The sequence below is a fragment of the Phallusia mammillata genome, chromosome 3 (genome assembly GCF_965637545.1).
Source record: "Phallusia mammillata chromosome 3, kaPhaMamm4.hap1.1, whole genome shotgun sequence".
NCBI lineage: Eukaryota > Metazoa > Chordata > Ascidiacea > Phlebobranchia > Ascidiidae > Phallusia > Phallusia mammillata.
The window spans coordinates 11,212,537-11,231,576 of NC_137254.1; the positions used below are offsets into that span (position 1 = coordinate 11,212,537).

Here is a 19,040-nt window from a genome sequence, read left to right on the forward strand (position 1 = left end):
GTCGTCACATGTTGAGGCGGGGTCGGGGCCTCTACAACAAAAAAAAAAAAAAAAAAAAAAAAAAAATTTTTTCGACTCTAATCAATTTAAACTGGGTTCCGAACTGCTGCGGGCCGTTTAATTCTTTGTTTATTTATTATATGACATGTTGCTGGGCCTTAAAATACGTCGATGAGGGCGCCAACGAGGCTCCCCGTTGTGCAGTAGCTGAACTACAGCGCAAAGCTGCGCGGGCTGGACGGCTAATTAGCATACGTAATTACGTCATCAGCAGACAGGCTCCAGCAAGTCGCGCCGGTAATTACCGGCTGGGTGCACACCTGCGTGCCTCAACTGGCCCTGTAAAGTCGCAATTAAAGGGGATGAGCGTAAGGAAAACCTGCTGACGGACTACAGCAGCTCGGAAATTCAGCACTTTTCGCTCGTTTTGCCCCGTACTTTACCATGCTGGGCCCGATGGGAGCGACCCCGACAGTTTTCGATCCTTTTCTTGCCTTCTTACATTGAATAACTCACGTGGTAGCGCAAATCCAAGCTTGTGCGGGCGGTTGGTAGCCGCCTGTTACCTCACAACGGCATTCTATTTGAATAAGGTAAGCATCAGCACATCTTTTTGTGCCATTTTTTCGACTCTAATCAATTTAAACTGGGTTCCGAACTGCTGCGGGCCGTTTAATTCTTTGTTTATTTATTATATGACATGTTGCTGGGCCTTAAAATACGTCGATGAGGGCGCCAACGAGGCTCCCCGTTGTGCAGTAGCTGAACTACAGCGCAAAGCTGCGCGGGCTGGACGGCTAATTAGCATACGTAATTACGTCATCAGCAGACAGGCTCCAGCAAGTCGCGCCGGTAATTACCGGCTGGGTGCACACCTGCGTGCCTCAACTGGCCCTGTAAAGTCGCAATTAAAGGGGATGAGCGTAAGGAAAACCTGCTGACGGACTACAGCAGCTCGGAAATTCAGCACTTTTCGCTCGTTTTGCCCCGTACTTTACCATGCTGGGCCCGATGGGAGCGACCCCGACAGTTTTCGATCCTTTTCTTGCCTTCTTACATTGAATAACTCACGTGGTAGCGCAAATCCAAGCTTGTGCGGGCGGTTGGTAGCCGCCTGTTACCTCACAACGGCATTCTATTTGAATAAGGTAAGCATCAGCACATCTTTTTGTGCCATTTTTTCGACTCTAATCAATTTAAACTGGGTTCCGAACTGCTGCGGGCCGTTTAATTCTTTGTTTATTTATTATATGACATGTTGCTGGGCCTTAAAATACGTCGATGAGGGCGCCAACGAGGCTCCCCGTTGTGCAGTAGCTGAACTACAGCGCAAAGCTGCGCGGGCTGGACGGCTAATTAGCATACGTAATTACGTCATCAGCAGACAGGCTCCAGCAAGTCGCGCCGGTAATTACCGGCTGGGTGCACACCTGCGTGCCTCAACTGGCCCTGTAAAGTCGCAATTAAAGGGGATGAGCGTAAGGAAAACCTGCTGACGGACTACAGCAGCTCGGAAATTCAGCACTTTTCGCTCGTTTTGCCCCGTACTTTACCATGCTGGGCCCGATGGGAGCGACCCCGACAGTTTTCGATCCTTTTCTTGCCTTCTTACATTGAATAACTCACGTGGTAGCGCAAATCCAAGCTTGTGCGGGCGGTTGGTAGCCGCCTGTTACCTCACAACGGCATTCTATTTGAATAAGGTAAGCATATACCTGACTTCGATAGAATCAGAAAGCATTGCACGTTGCTTGGTGTGTGTTTTTCTTGCATGCTTATCGGTGCGTTACACCTTTAGTTGCTTCAGGCAGGCAGTGTTAGCTTATTTTTTGTTGTACAGTAAGTGCGCATAGGCGCTTGCAGACTCTGTTTGTTTGTTTATTTTGTGTGTTTTTCTGACAACTTAACCGGCAAACGTTAGTTTTTCCCGATAGCGTTCTGGTAACTGGTAACTTTAACTGTAACTGCCTTCTAAAGGCCCTCTGGTGTTTGTTTTAGATTCTAACTGTTCTAGTAACGTAACAGCCTGTAAGGCACCTTTCAGACTAAACTGCCCCTAAGGCCCCCTTTTTGGCTGAACTGCCCCTAAGGCACCTTCTCTTTAAATAACGGCCCCTAGTGTGCCCATAAGGCCTTAGCACGCCACCTTGTGTAATTTGTTAACACTCTCGACTTAATCGTTGTCGCGCCATTGTTTTGCTTTGACCTTGTCCCTGTCACCCTTGCCCTCTTGCGCCACCCCGCTGATTACGCTCTCCACGTTAGAGCGTTCAAGGCGGCGTGTCGCTTGAGTGCTTTGTGTTTTTTTTGGGGGTAAGAGCCACTGACCACTCCAAGGCTGCCGCCTCGAGTGCTCACTGGTACTTCCCCTTTTGCTGTGTGACGTACTAAGCAATCAACGCCCTGTCTTCCTGATTGCCTAGTTACTTGTGTTGCTCTTTGCTGACTAAGTTCTAAGTCCCCCTCAAGAACTTGTTATCTTGAAGGGACTTCCCCTTAGTCGTTGTTGCTAGCTGGGGATTCCCCCTCTTAGTTGTTGAATTTTCTTTTTTTCGGGACTTCCCCTGTTTGCATACTTTTGCGCAGGCGAGGGACTTCCCACAAACAGAAAGCACATAGAAATAGTATAAAAATTTCCAAATCGCAGTGTAGAACAGCCACACCCTTGTAGGGCTCCTTTCTTCTCTCCCCTAATATCTCGGAGTCATCATCAAACTCTTACTATGGGTCTTAAACACTTCTTTGACGAGTTTAGGTCGCTCCATATCCAGATAACGACGAAGCAGAACTGCCGCTTTGAAGAATTCATGGCGATGTTTTATGTAGAAGGACTACCTTTATCTGCATATAAGAAGATGCTGGTCGCGTGCCGTTGTGTAAACCGACGCCAGTCAATTTTTAAAATTACTTTCGCTGAGGAATACACACACGAGCTATCGCAGCTTCATAAAAAATTCAAAAACGGCTTCCGTTATCATGATGATGAGCATTATACTCTTATCTTGAAGAGTTTCCATCCTCCAAAGCCATTGACTCGCCTTACTCTGTTCCCCGTTCCGGCAGAGTTCGGCACAAGACAATTTGCCACCGCCGCTGAGAAGTTAGACTGGGGAATCTACTCAAAGCACACCTTTCTCACATACAAGAGATATCCCGAAGTCTGTAATGGCTATGTCCATCTCTTTCTTGAGGAAGCCATCCTTGATAATGTCCCGATAGTTGCAACTATATACGGGCATGAGATACAAATCGCTAAGCCAGGTGAATCCTTTGGCCCCTCATGCAAGTCCTGCATGCAGAGGGGCCATTGGACAAACCAATGCCAAAGAAGAGAGAAATGCAAAATCTGTGGTGAGAAAGATCACCGAGCAAGAGATTGCCCGTGGGAGTCTCCTGTAACTAACTCTGATCCAGCTACAGAATCAGAATCAGAAACAGAAAAAGAGGTTGATAAAGAAGCAGAAAAAGCAGCAAAGAAAAAATACAGACGAGACTACCCAACAATCAAGGAGTCTGAGAAGACGTCCACCCCCAAAGGGAAAATGCCGGACCAAACTTCTGCTGAGGACCTCTCGCAAGTGCTGCATCAAATAAAAGTCCAAGAAGACAAGCACAATAAGCTGTTTAACCAAAACGTAGAAGTAGAAGATCCGTCTCCACCTATCAATCTTGACTCCCATTCTGACGAACACCAAGACAAGTCGCCAACAACAGGCAATTCTCCCGAAGTTCCTATATCTTCTGATGCTCACATGTCCCAAGATATACAGAAATCCACTGATGAACCTATACAGGAAACTCAGGTTGAGGCTGACCAAGCACAAGCATCAGAAGAAGCCTTTCAAACAGAGTTAAGAAATAAATCCTTAACCCACCCAGACAGCTCTTCATCCCCCAAAAAGCAACACGCAGGCAATAGCAAAGAAAAGGGAGCAATGGAGAAGTCCTTAACACATCCAGACGATACTCCCTCTCCTCCGTCTACCTACAGAACTCCAGGCTCAGCGAGACGAATCCTCCCGCCAACCCCAACTCATAAATCTCCTATCTCTATTCCATCTCATACTCCACCTCATACTCCACACCCGGTAAAACTCAATACTGCCCTCACAAAAGTAACTTTTGACGAGTCGGTTCCTCCTCTCGAATCCACACACTCTCTCTCTGCACCTTCAGAAGAAGAGAAAGAAGAAGATGAACCAGAAGAAGATAGCTTGGACGAAGCTGAGCGCAAAAGTCCTCGTCCGCAGGACTTTTTAAAAGACAACAACTCAAAGCAAAAAAGAAGTAACAGTAGTTCGACAGAGAAGCCCAAGAAGAAGAGAAAGAAAGGCAGGAGGTAGTTGTACCTAACCTCAGACTAAAGACAACAACAAAACTCTAGACTTTTCACTGCCAACATGGCAAAAATCACATCTATTAACATTAATGGAATAGACAATAAACTAAACAATTTAACTGCTTACGTAAACGATGATGACTCCGAGATCTATTTGATTCAGGAAGTACACTTAGCGAACCAAAACAATTTAAACAATTGGACAAACCAAAACAACTTTTTACTATACTTCAATTCGGTTTGGAGAAATTCAAATGATAACAATCCAAAACATAAATTTGACGGAACTCTTATCTTAATAAGAAAGAATTTTGCACAAAATTTGGCAATAAATCACAAAATCATGATCGAAAGCAAAATCCAAACAATAACTTTTGAAATTAACAAACAAACGTATAATATATTAAACGTTTATCTACCCTCCGGTCCACAGAACAGAAAAGATAGGACTACATTAATCAAACAAATCCCAAACTTTATCGAAAGCAAGCCTAACTCCCATACAATTATTGGGGGGGACTTCAACTTTATCGAGAATCAGTTAGACTCTATGAACAAAAATACTAGGAACGAATCAGACGTAAACGAATGGAAAAAAGTAACGACACAATGCTGCCTAACAGACTGTTTCCGTTACTTTCACCCGAATAAAAAAGTATACACTCGGATAACTACCAACTCCTCTAGAAGACTTGACCGCTTTTACTGCAATATTAATCTCATCCATAAAATCAACTCGGCAAATCACAAACATGTATCTTTTTCGGACCATAACTTTGCTCCCTTTATCAAAATTAACTTTAGCGTGAAAAAAAAATGGGGAAAAGTCAAATGGAAATTAAACGTATCCCTTTTGCAAAATGAAGAATATACTTCACTAATTAGGAACCTAATACTCGACTTCGAAAAAGAAAAAGACTCCTACCAATCGTTCTTCGGTTGGTGGGACTCGCTAAAGCGAAAGATTAGGAAGAAAACAATTACGTTTGCAATTAAACTAAAGCAACTCGAAAGGTTAGAACGTCAAAAAACGCAGGAACTCTTTGAATTATATATGAGCCTAATGAATCCCAATAGCGTAGAACCAAATTTAAAACTTCTTGACCTCCAAAAAAAGCTTAAAAATGACAATGAAAAACCCCTTTACGGTGCAAAAGTTAGAGCTCGAATTAAAGATTTCTGTGATGAAGAGAAACCTGATAAGTCTTTCTTCAACACAGAACAAATAAAACAAGAAAATTCGAGTATTAGATCCCTAAAAATAGGCGATCAAATAACAACCGATGAAGACACAATTACACACGAGGTTTACCACTTCTATAAAAGCCTTTGGCAAACTGAAAACACGATTAATGTATCTGCCCAAAATCATTTCCTTTCCCAAATTACTACATATCCTGAACAATCAATAGACTCACCAATAACAATTGAAGAATTAGAGCAATCCAAAAACTTAATGAACAAAAACTCGTCTCCCGGCGATGATGGAATTCCTGTGGAATTTTATAACCATTTTTGGCCTATTTTAAAAGAAAACTTTATAGAACTCGTATATAATATTTATCTAGCAAACGAACTCCCACCCTCTTTGAAAAATGCAAGCGTCAAACTCATACCAAAAAAACAAGATAAAACTCTGATAAAAAACTGGCGACCCATTTCTTTACTTAACGCAGACTACAAAATAATTAGTAAAACGGTTGCGAAAAGACTCCAAAACGAGCTTAACAACAAAATTAGCATTGAGCAAAAATGTGGACTAGACAAACGCTACATCCAGCACATTCATTATAACATCCAAACCGCAATCGAGTATAGCCATTCAAAACAAACCCCTTTGGCCTTAATTCAAATCGACATAGAAAAAGCATTTGACACTGTGGATCATGATTTTGTGAACAAAATTTTGGAAGCTTTAAACGTTAACATATATACTAGAAATTGGATCCAAATTCTATACAAAAACATCACGAGCACTGTAAATGTAAACGGAAGAAAAACAAATAAAATATATATAAACCGCGGCGTCCGCCAAGGGTGTGGCTTATCGATGATTCTTTACGTGGCTGTATGCCAAGCGCTAATACAAGCCGTAAATAACAATAAACAAATAAATGGTATAAAAATTGGTAAAATAGAAACAAAAATCCAACAATACGCGGATGACTCGACATTTCTCGTGTCTAATAAACAATCCCTTTTGGAAATTTTTAACATTATGAATTTGTATCAACAGGCATCTGGTCAAAAGATCAATCAAACCAAAACAGAAATACTCCCAATATCTCAAAATTTATTTAACGAATTAAATATACTCTACCCTGACTTTATAAAACCTACTATCAAAATACTTGGGCTAAAATGCAAAAGAACTCAATTCGACACGCGAGAAAATTGGGCCCCCATCATACGGCATGCAAAACACATTACAACAACCTTCGCACGACGCAAACTTTCCTTTATTGGTAAAATCGCCATAATTAATACGCTTATTTTTCCCAAAATACTATTTGTGGCTAGAGTGGTAAATCCAACTCAAACCTATATCAAAGAAATTAACTATATAATTTTCCAATTTTTCTGGTTTCCTAGAAAGATAGAACAAATGTCCCGAAAGAAATTAATATCGCAAAAAAATAAAGGCGGTTTAAAACTCCCTGATCTGGAAACTAAAATAAACTCGTTAAAACTTGAAAAACTACGTGATCTAATTAATTGCGAAAACATCTGCGAAATCTGGCAGCGCTGGGCGATCTACAATCTCGGCACCAAATTAAAAATCATAAAACCTTCGCTATTCGACAATACCACACCTAAAGCATGGAAACCTAATAGAGACTGGAATCAAATTTATAAAACTTATTTGCTTTTAATTGATGAAAATAATGAATTCAATTGGAAAAAAGCCAAATTACGCCATTTTTATTACGAGCTGATAAAGAAAAAGGAAGTTAATTGTACCCCAACAACCATTGAAGATTACAGTTGGAAACGCGCTTTATTCCTTAAACAAGGAATAAGGCACTTTTTCAACAACATGGACCGACAGACTACATACTTAACCATACACAAAGCTTTCAAATGGGGTGATTTTGATCGCTCCAAAAATCGCTTAACATTGCGGGATGGCACAACCAAAATTAACCGTTGTAAATTCTGTAAAGATAGAAACGATAACATTGAACACCTTCTAACGAAGTGTCCTATTAGTAATTTAATCCTAGTCTACCTCGAAAAAATTCTGCGCAACGAACTCCAAATTCACCTCAACACTAACCCAAATCAAATCCTTTTAAATTACTACAATTCGGACATACCTCTTTGGCAAATTAAATTAATTACAATCTGGCGATCCAAAATTATTAAAGAAAAGCAAGTATTAGATTTGCTTAATAAATACCTTGATAATACTAATTCATTTGCAAACAAAATTGCTGCCAAAATCTTTACCAAATTCAAAACAGAAATACAAACTTTTGTCCAAAAATACGGCGAAAACTATACTGAAGTAAAATTCGGTCTAGACACGGACTACTTTCACGAAGCCACGTAAAGAACAGATTCACCGTTGTCTAATTATAACATGTCCGTTATATTTGCTGTTGTACATATTGTGTTACGAGTAGTATATGAAAATGTGCCATGTGTTGACATTCTATGTTCTTTGCAACAATAACCTATTTTAAGAGTACTAATTCCCTTTGTTAAGAAATATCTGTTTAATTATCATGCCTTTGTTAAAATATCCCCCCTCTTTTACACTTGTGTAAACTTAACCAATACTTTTGAAATAATGATAAAATGTTCTACATCGTCCTGCCGCGCACTAAGTTTTTTTTCGTACTGTTTTAGTTAACTTGTGGGGATAAACATGCCCTTGTTTTATGGAGGCGACAAGATAATTTTATTATCGGCCGGTCGTCACATGTTGAGGCGGGGTCGGGGCCTCTACAAAAAAAAAAAAAAAAAAAAAAAAAAAAAAAAAAAAAAAAAAAAAAAAAAAAAAAATTTTTGACTCTAATCAATTCAAACTGGTTCCGAACTGTTGCGGGCCGTTTATTTCTTTGTTTGTTTATTATTTGACATGTTGCTGGGCCTTAAACTACGTCGAAGGTGGCGCCAACGAGGCTCCCCGTGGTGCAGTAGCTGAACTACAGCGCACACCTGCGCGGGCTGGACGGCTAATTAGCATACGTAATTACGTCATCAGCAGACAGTCGCGCCGGAGCCCACCCGGTAATTACCGGCTGACTGCACACACCTGCGTGCCTGAACTGGCCATGTAAAAGTCGCAATTAAAGCGCATGAGCGTAAGGAAAACCGGCTGACGGGCTACAGCAGCTCGGCAATTCAGCAGTTTTCGCTGCTTTTGCCCCGTACTTTACCATACTGGCCACGATTGGAGCGACCCCGATAGTTTTCGATCCTTTTCTTGCCTCCTTACACCAAGTAACTCACGTGGTAGCGCAAATCCAAGTTTGTACGGGCGGTTGGTAACCGCCTGTTACCCCAAAACGGCATTCTATTTGAATAAGGTAAGCATCAGCACGATCTGTGCTCATTTTTTGACTCTAATCAATTCAAACTGGTTCCGAACTGTTGCGGGCCGTTTATTTCTTTGTTTGTTTATTATTTGACATGTTGCTGGGCCTTAAACTACGTCGAAGGTGGCGCCAACGAGGCTCCCCGTGGTGCAGTAGCTGAACTACAGCGCACACCTGCGCGGGCTGGACGGCTAATTAGCATACGTAATTACGTCATCAGCAGACAGTCGCGCCGGAGCCCACCCGGTAATTACCGGCTGACTGCACACACCTGCGTGCCTGAACTGGCCATGTAAAAGTCGCAATTAAAGCGCATGAGCGTAAGGAAAACCGGCTGACGGGCTACAGCAGCTCGGCAATTCAGCAGTTTTCGCTGCTTTTGCCCCGTACTTTACCATACTGGCCACGATTGGAGCGACCCCGATAGTTTTCGATCCTTTTCTTGCCTCCTTACACCAAGTAACTCACGTGGTAGCGCAAATCCAAGTTTGTACGGGCGGTTGGTAACCGCCTGTTACCCCAAAACGGCATTCTATTTGAATAAGGTAAGCATATACCTGACTTCGATAGAATCAGAAAGCATTGCACGTTGCTTGGTGTGTGTTTTTTTTGCATGCTTATCGGTGCGCTACACCTTTAGTTGCTTCAGGCAGGCAGTGTTAGCTTATTTTGTGTTGTACAGTAAGTGCGCATAGGCGCTTGCAGACTCTGTTTGTTTGTTTATTTTGTGTTTTTTTCTGACAACTTAACCGGCAAACGTTAGTTTTTCCCGATAGCGTTCTGGTAACTGGTAACTTTAACTGTAACTGCCTTCTAAAGGCCCTCTGGTGTTTGTTTTAGATTCTAACTGGTCTAGTAACGTAACAGCCTGTAAGGCACCTTTCAGACTAAACTGCCCCTAAGGCACCCTTTTTGGCTGAACTGCCCCTAAGGCACCTTCTCTTTAAATAACGGCCCCTAGTGTGCCCATAAGGCCTTAGCACGCCACCTTGTGTAATTTGTTAACACTCTCGACTTAATCGTTGTCGCGCCATTGTTTTGCGTTGACCTTGTCCCTGTCACCCTTGCCCTCTTGCGCCACCCCGCTGATTACGCTCTCCACGTTAGAGCGTTCAAGGCGGCGTGTCGCTTGAGTGCTTTGTGTTTTTTTGGGGGTAAGAGCCACTGACCACTCCAAGGCTGCCGCCTCGAGTGCTCACTGGTACTTCCCCTTTTGCTGTGTGACGTACTAAGCAATCAACGCCCTGTCTTCCTGATTGCCTAGTTACTTGTGTTGCTCTTTGCTGACTAAGTTCTAAGTCCCCCTCAAGAACTTGTTATCTTGAAGGGACTTCCCCTTAGTCGTTGTTGCTAGCTGGGGATTCCCCCTCTTAGTTGTTGAATTTTCTTTTTTTCGGGACTTCCCCTGTTTGCATACTTTTGCGCAGGCGAGGGACTTCCCACAAACAGAAAGCACATAGAAATAGTATAAAAAATTCCAAATCGCAGTGTAGAACAGCCACACCCTTGTAGGGCTCCTTTCTTCTCTCCCCTAATATCTCGGAGTCATCATCAAACTCTTACTATGGGTCTTAAACACTTCTTTGACGAGTTTAGGTCGCTCCATATCCAGATAACGACGAAGCAGAACTGCCGCTTTGAAGAATTCATGGCGATGTTTTATGTAGAAGGACTACCTTTATCTGCATATAAGAAGATGCTGGTCGCGTGCCGTTGTGTAAACCGACGCCAGTCAATTTTTAAAATTACTTTCGCTGAGGAATACACACACGAGCTATCGCAGCTTCATAAAAAATTCAAAAACGGCTTCCGTTATCATGATGATGAGCATTATACTCTTATCTTGAAGAGTTTCCATCCTCCAAAGCCATTGACTCGCCTTACTCTGTTCCCCGTTCCGGCAGAGTTCGGCACAAGACAATTTGCCACCGCCGCTGAGAAGTTAGACTGGGGAATCTACTCAAAGCACACCTTTCTCACATACAAGAGATATCCCGAAGTCTGTAATGGCTATGTCCATCTCTTTCTTGAGGAAGCCATCCTTGATAATGTCCCGATAGTTGCAACTATATACGGGCATGAGATACAAATCGCTAAGCCAGGTGAATCCTTTGGCCCCTCATGCAAGTCCTGCATGCAGAGGGGCCATTGGACAAACCAATGCCAAAGAAGAGAGAAATGCAAAATCTGTGGTGAGAAAGATCACCGAGCAAGAGATTGCCCGTGGGAGTCTCCTGTAACTAACTCTGATCCAGCTACAGAACCAGAATCAGAAACAGAAAAAGAGGTTGATAAAGAAGCAGAAAAAGCAGCAAAGAAAAAATACAGACGAGACTACCCAACAATCAAGGAGTCTGAGAAGACGTCCACCCCCAAAGGGAAAATGCCGGACCAAACTTCTGCTGAGGACCTCTCGCAAGTGCTGCATCAAATAAAAGTCCAAGAAGACAAGCACAATAAGCTGTTTAACCAAAACGTAGAAGTAGAAGATCCGTCTCCACCTATCAATCTTGACTCCCATTCTGACGAAAACCAAGACAAGTCGCCAACAACAGGCAATTCTCCCGAAGTTCCTATATCTTCTGATGCTCACATGTCCCAAGATATACAGAAATCCACTGATGAGCCTATACAGGAAACTCAGGTTGAGGCTGACCAAGCACAAGCATCAGAAGAAGCCTTTCAAACAGAGTTAAGAAATAAATCCTTAACCCACCCAGACAGCTCTTCATCCCCCAAAAAGCAACACGCAGGCAATAGCAAAGAAAAGGGAGCAATGGAGAAGTCCTTAACACATCCAGACGATACTCCCTCTCCTCCGTCTACCTACAGAACTCCAGGCTCAGCGAGACGAATCCTCCCGCCAACCCCAACTCATAAATCTCCTATCTCTATTCCATCTCATACTCCACCTCATACTCCACACCCGGTAAAACTCAATACTGCCCTCACAAAAGTAACTTTTGACGAGTCGGTTCCTCCTCTCGAATCCACACACTCTCTCTCTGCACCTTCAGAAGAAGATGAACCAGAAGAAGATAGCTTGGACGAAGCTGAGCGCAAAAGTCCTCGTCCGCAGGACTTTTTAAAAGACAACAACTCAAAGCAAAAAAGAAGTAACAGTAGTTCGACAGAAAAGCCCAAGAAGAAGAGAAAGAAAGGCAGGAGGTAGTTGTACCTAACCTCAGACTAAAGACTAAAGACACCAACAAAACTCTAGACTCTTTACTGCCAACATGGCAAAAATCACATCTATTAACATTAATGGAATAGACAATAAACTAAACAATTTAACTGCTTACGTAAACGATGATGACTCCGAGATCTATTTGATTCAGGAAGTACACTTAGCGAACCAAAACAATTTAAACAATTGGACAAACCAAAACAACTTTTTACTATACTTCAATTCGGTTTGGAGAAATTCAAATGATAACAATCCAAAACATAAATTTGACGGAACTCTTATCTTAATAAGAAAGAATTTTGCACAAAATTTGGCAATAAATCACAAAATCATGATCGAAAGCAAAATCCAAACAATAACTTTTGAAATTAACAAACAAACGTATAATATATTAAACGTTTATCTACCCTCCGGTCCACAGAACAGAAAAGATAGGACTACATTAATCAAACAAATCCCAAACTTTATCGAAAGCAAGCCTAACTCCCATACAATTATTGGGGGGGACTTCAACTTTATCGAGAATCAGTTAGACTCTATGAACAAAAATACTAGGAACGAATCAGACGTAAACGAATGGAAAAAAGTAACGACACAATGCTGCCTAACAGACTGTTTCCGTTACTTTCACCCGAATAAAAAAGTATACACTCGGATAACTACCAACTCCTCTAGAAGACTTGACCGCTTTTACTGCAATATTAATCTCATCCATAAAATCAACTCGGCAAATCACAAACATGTATCTTTTTCGGACCATAACTTTGCTCCCTTTATCAAAATTAACTTTAGTGTGGAAAAAAAATGGGGAAAAGTCAAATGGAAATTAAACGTATCCCTTTTGCAAAATGAAGAATATACTTCACTAATTAAGAACCTAATACTCGACTTCGAAAAAGAAAAAGACTCCTACCAATCGTTCTTCGGTTGGTGGGACTCGCTAAAGCGAAAGATTAGGAAGAAAACAATTACGTTTGCAATTAAACTAAAGCAACTCGAAAGGTTAGAACGTCAAAAAACGCAGGAACTCTTTGAATTATATATGAGCCTAATGAATCCCAATAGCGTAGAACCAAATTTAAAACTTCTTGACCTCCAAAAAAAGCTTAAAAATGACAATGAAAAACCCCTTTACGGTGCAAAAGTTAGAGCTCGAATTAAAGATTTCTGTGATGAAGAGAAACCTGATAAGTCTTTCTTCAACACAGAACAAATAAAACAAGAAAATTCGAGTATTAGATCCCTAAAAATAGGCGATCAAATAACAACCGATGAAGACACAATTACACACGAGGTCTACCACTTCTATAAAAGCCTTTGGCAAACTGAAAACACGATTAATGTATCTGCCCAAAATCATTTCCTTTCCCAAATTACTACATATCCTGAACAATCAATAGACTCACCAATAACAATTGAAGAATTAGAGCAATCCAAAAACTTAATGAACAAAAACTCGTCTCCCGGCGATGATGGAATTCCTGTGGAATTTTATAACCATTTTTGGCCTATTTTAAAAGAAAACTTTATAGAACTCGTATATAATATTTATCTAGCAAACGAACTCCCACCCTCTTTGAAAAATGCAAGCGTCAAACTCATACCAAAAAAACAAGATAAAACTCTGATAAAAAACTGGCGACCCATTTCTTTACTTAACGCAGACTACAAAATAATTAGTAAAACGGTTGCGAAAAGACTCCAAAACGAGCTTAACAACAAAATTAGCATTGAGCAAAAATGTGGACTAGACAAACGCTACATCCAGCACATTCATTATAACATCCAAACCGCAATCGAGTATAGCCATTCAAAACAAACCCCTTTGGCCTTAATTCAAATCGACATAGAAAAAGCATTTGACACTGTGGATCATGATTTTGTGAACAAAATTTTGGAAGCTTTAAACGTTAACATATATACTAGAAATTGGATCCAAATTTTATACAAAAACATCACGAGCATTGTAAATGTAAACGGAAGAAAAACAAATAAAATATATATAAACCGCGGCGTCCGCCAAGGGTGTGGCTTATCGATGATTCTTTACGTGGCTGTATGCCAAGCGCTAATACAAGCCGTAAATAACAATAAACAAATAAATGGTATAAAAATTGGTAAAATAGAAACAAAAATCCAACAATTCGCGGATGACTCGACATTTCTCGTGTCTAATAAACAATCCCTTTTGGAAATTTTTAACATTATGAATTTGTATCAACAGGCATCTGGTCAAAAGATCAATCAAACCAAAACAGAAATACTCCCAATATCTCAAAATTTATTTAACGAATTAAATATACTCTACCCTGACTTTATAAAACCTACTATCAAAATACTTGGGCTAAAATGCAAAAGAACTCAATTCGACACGCGAGAAAATTGGGCCCCCATCATACGGCATGCAAAACACATTACAACAACCTTCGCACGACGCAAACTTTCCTTTATTGGTAAAATCGCCATAATTAATACGCTTATTTTTCCCAAGATACTATTTGTGGCTAGAGTGGTAAATCCAACTCAAACCTATATCAAAGAAATTAACTATATAATTTTCCAATTTTTCTGGTTTCCTAGAAAGATAGAACAAATGTCCCGAAAGAAATTAATATCGCAAAAAAATAAAGGCGGTTTAAAACTCCCTGATCTGGAAACTAAAATAAACTCGTTAAAACTTGAAAAACTACGTGATCTAATTAATTGCGAAAACATCTGCGAAATCTGGCAGCGCTGGGCGATCTACAATCTCGGCACCAAATTAAAAATCATAAAACCTTCGCTATTCGACAATACCACACCTAAAGCATGGAAACCTAATAGAGACTGGAATCAAATTTATAAAACTTATTTGCTTTTAATTGATGAAAATAATGAATTCAATTGGAAAAAAGCCAAACTACGCCATTTTTATTACGAGCTGATAAAGAAAAAGGAAGTTAATTGTACCCCAACAACCATTGAAGATTACAGTTGGAAACGCGCTTTATTCCTACAACAAGGAATAAGGCACTTTTTCAACAACATGGACCGACAGACTACATACTTAACCATACACAAAGCTTTCAAATGGGGTGATTTTGATCGCTCCAAAAATCGCTTAACATTGCGGGATGGCACAACCAAAATTAACCGTTGTAAATTCTGTAAAGATAGAAACGATAACATTGAACACCTTCTAACGAAGTGTCCTATTAGTAACTTAATCCTAGTCTACCTCGAAAAAATTCTGCGCAACGAACTCCAAATTCACCTCAACACTAACCCAAATCAAATCCTTTTAAATTACTACAATTCGGACATACCTCTTTGGCAAATTAAATTATTTACAATCTGGCGATCCAAAATTATTAAAGAAAAGCAAGTATTAGATTTGCTTAATAAATACCTTGATAATACTAATTCATTTGCAAACAAAATTGCTGCCAAAATCTTTACCAAATTCAAAACAGAAATACAAACTTTTGTCCAAAAATACGGCGAAAACTATACTGAAGTAAAATTCGGTCTAGACACGGACTACTTTCACGCAGCCACGTAAAGAACAGATTCACCGTTGTCTAATTATAACATGTCCGTTATACTTGCTGTTGTACATATTGTGTTACGAGTAGTATATGAAAATGTGCCATGTGTTGACATTCTATGTTCTTTGCAACAATAACCTTTTTTAAGAGTACTAATTCCCTTTGTTAAGAAATATCTGTTTAATTATCATGCCTTTGTTAAAATATCCCCCCTCTTTTACACTTGTGTAAACTTAACCAATACTTTTGAAATAATGATAAAATGTTCTACATCGTCCTGCCGCGCACTAAGTTTTTTTTCGTACTGTTTTAGTTAACTTGTGGGGATAAACATGCCCTTGTTTTATGGAGGCGACAAGATAATTTTATTATCGGCCGGTCGTCACATGTTGAGGCGGGGTCGGGGCCTCTACAAAGAAAAAAAAAAAAAAAAAAAAAAAAAAAAAAAAAAAAAAAAAAAAAAAAAAAAAAAATTTTTTCGACTCTAATCAATTTAAACTGGGTTCCGAACTGCTGCGGGCCGTTTAATTCTTTGTTTATTTATTATATGACATGTTGCTGGGCCTTAAAATACGTCGATGAGGGCGCCAACGAGGCTCCCCGTTGTGCAGTAGCTGAACTACAGCGCAAAGCTGCGCGGGCTGGACGGCTAATTAGCATACGTAATTACGTCATCAGCAGACAGGCTCCAGCAAGTCGCGCCGGTAATTACCGGCTGGGTGCACACCTGCGTGCCTCAACTGGCCCTGTAAAGTCGCAATTAAAGGGGATGAGCGTAAGGAAAACCTGCTGACGGACTACAGCAGCTCGGAAATTCAGCACTTTTCGCTCGTTTTGCCCCGTACTTTACCATGCTGGGCCCGATGGGAGCGACCCCGACAGTTTTCGATCCTTTTCTTGCCTTCTTACATTGAATAACTCACGTGGTAGCGCAAATCCAAGCTTGTGCGGGCGGTTGGTAGCCGCCTGTTACCTCACAACGGCATTCTATTTGAATAAGGTAAGCATCAGCACATCTTTTTGTGCCATTTTTTCGACTCTAATCAATTTAAACTGGGTTCCGAACTGCTGCGGGCCGTTTAATTCTTTGTTTATTTATTATATGACATGTTGCTGGGCCTTAAAATACGTCGATGAGGGCGCCAACGAGGCTCCCCGTTGTGCAGTAGCTGAACTACAGCGCAAAGCTGCGCGGGCTGGACGGCTAATTAGCATACGTAATTACGTCATCAGCAGACAGGCTCCAGCAAGTCGCGCCGGTAATTACCGGCTGGGTGCACACCTGCGTGCCTCAACTGGCCCTGTAAAGTCGCAATTAAAGGGGATGAGCGTAAGGAAAACCTGCTGACGGACTACAGCAGCTCGGAAATTCAGCACTTTTCGCTCGTTTTGCCCCGTACTTTACCATGCTGGGCCCGATGGGAGCGACCCCGACAGTTTTCGATCCTTTTCTTGCCTTCTTACATTGAATAACTCACGTGGTAGCGCAAATCCAAGCTTGTGCGGGCGGTTGGTAGCCGCCTGTTACCTCACAACGGCATTCTATTTGAATAAGGTAAGCATCAGCACATCTTTTTGTGCCATTTTTTCGACTCTAATCAATTTAAACTGGGTTCCGAACTGCTGCGGGCCGTTTAATTCTTTGTTTATTTATTATATGACATGTTGCTGGGCCTTAAAATACGTCGATGAGGGCGCCAACGAGGCTCCCCGTTGTGCAGTAGCTGAACTACAGCGCAAAGCTGCGCGGGCTGGACGGCTAATTAGCATACGTAATTACGTCATCAGCAGACAGGCTCCAGCAAGTCGCGCCGGTAATTACCGGCTGGGTGCACACCTGCGTGCCTCAACTGGCCCTGTAAAGTCGCAATTAAAGGGGATGAGCGTAAGGAAAACCTGCTGACGGACTACAGCAGCTCGGAAATTCAGCACTTTTCGCTCGTTTTGCCCCGTACTTTACCATGCTGGGCCCGATGGGAGCGACCCCGACAGTTTTCGATCCTTTTCTTGCCTTCTTACATTGAATAACTCACGTGGTAGCGCAAATCCAAGCTTGTGCGGGCGGTTGGTAGCCGCCTGTTACCTCACAACGGCATTCTATTTGAATAAGGTAAGCATCAGCACATCTTTTTGTGCCATTTTTTCGACTCTAATCAATTTAAACTGGGTTCCGAACTGCTGCGGGCCGTTTAATTCTTTGTTTATTTATTATATGACATGTTGCTGGGCCTTAAAATACGTCGATGAGGGCGCCAACGAGGCTCCCCGTTGTGCAGTAGCTGAACTACAGCGCAAAGCTGCGCGGGCTGGACGGCTAATTAGCATACGTAATTACGTCATCAGCAGACAGGCTCCAGCAAGTCGCGCCGGTAATTACCGGCTGGGTGCACACCTGCGTGCCTCAACTGGCCCTGTAAAGTCGCAATTAAAGGGGATGAGCGTAAGGAAAACCTGCTGACGGACTACAGCAGCTCGGAAATTCAGCACTTTTCGCTCGTTTTGCCCCGTACTTTACCATGCTGGGCCCGATGGGAGCGACCCCGACAGTTTTCGATCCTTTTCTTGCCTTCTTACATTGAATAACTCACGTGGTAGCGCAAATCCAAGCTTGTGCGGGCGGTTGGTAGCCGCCTGTTACCTCACAACGGCATTCTATTTGAATAAGGTAAGCATCAGCACATCTTTTTGTGCCATTTTTTCGACTCTAATCAATTTAAACTGGGTTCCGAACTGCTGCGGGCCGTTTAATTCTTTGTTTATTTATTATATGACATGTTGCTGGGCCTTAAAATACGTCGATGAGGGCGCCAACGAGGCTCCCCGTTGTGCAGTAGCTGAACTACAGCGCAAAGCTGCGCGGGCTGGACGGCTAATTAGCATACGTAATTACGTCATCAGCAGACAGGCTCCAGCAAGTCGCGCCGGTAATTACCGGCTGGGTGCACACCTGCGTGCCTCAACTGGCCCTGTAAAGTCGCAATTAAAGGGGATGAGCGTAAGGAAAACCTGCTGACGGACTACAGCAGCTCGGAAATTCAGCACTTTTCGCTCGTTTTGCCCCGTACTTTACCATGCTGGGCCCGATGGGAGCGACCCCGACAGTTTTCGATCCTTTTCTTGCCTTCTTACATTGAATAACTCACGTGGTAGCGCAAATCCAAGCTTGTGCGGGCGGTTGGTAGCCGCCTGTTACCTCACAACGGCATTCTATTTGAATAAGGTAAGCATCAGCACATCTTTTTGTGCCATTTTTTCGACTCTAATCAATTTAAACTGGGTTCCGAACTGCTGCGGGCCGTTTAATTCTTTGTTTATTTATTATATGACATGTTGCTGGGCCTTAAAATACGTCGATGAGGGCGCCAACGAGGCTCCCCGTTGTGCAGTAGCTGAACTACAGCGCAAAGCTGCGCGGGCTGGACGGCTAATTAGCATACGTAATT

At 41.8% G+C, this 19,040-nt stretch overlaps 2 protein-coding genes across 2 annotated transcripts; both read left to right on the forward strand.

Moving 5' to 3' along the window:
* Positions 1-1,670: 1,670 nt before the first annotated feature.
* Positions 1,671-9,917, forward strand: LOC145218231 (uncharacterized). Its single transcript, XM_080085633.1, has one exon. It carries the CDS (start codon positions 2,724-2,726, stop codon positions 4,341-4,343), a length of 1,620 nt encoding a protein of 539 aa, XP_079941759.1. The 5' UTR covers positions 1,671-2,723; the 3' UTR covers positions 4,344-9,917.
* A 78-nt stretch (positions 9,918-9,995) lies between these two features.
* LOC145218232 (uncharacterized) lies at positions 9,996-16,009 on the forward strand. Its single transcript, XM_080085634.1, has one exon. The coding sequence runs from the start codon at positions 10,448-10,450 to the stop codon at positions 12,053-12,055; it is 1,608 nt and encodes a 535-aa protein (XP_079941760.1). The 5' UTR covers positions 9,996-10,447; the 3' UTR covers positions 12,056-16,009.
* Positions 16,010-19,040: the final 3,031 nt, after the last annotated feature.

Bases quoted from the DNA above. Each gene is read 5' to 3' on its own strand.
- LOC145218231 (XM_080085633.1), top strand. From the start codon at position 2,724: ATGGGTCTTAAACACTTCTTTGACGAGTTTAGGTCGCTCCATATCCAG.
- LOC145218232 (XM_080085634.1), top strand. From the start codon at position 10,448: ATGGGTCTTAAACACTTCTTTGACGAGTTTAGGTCGCTCCATATCCAG.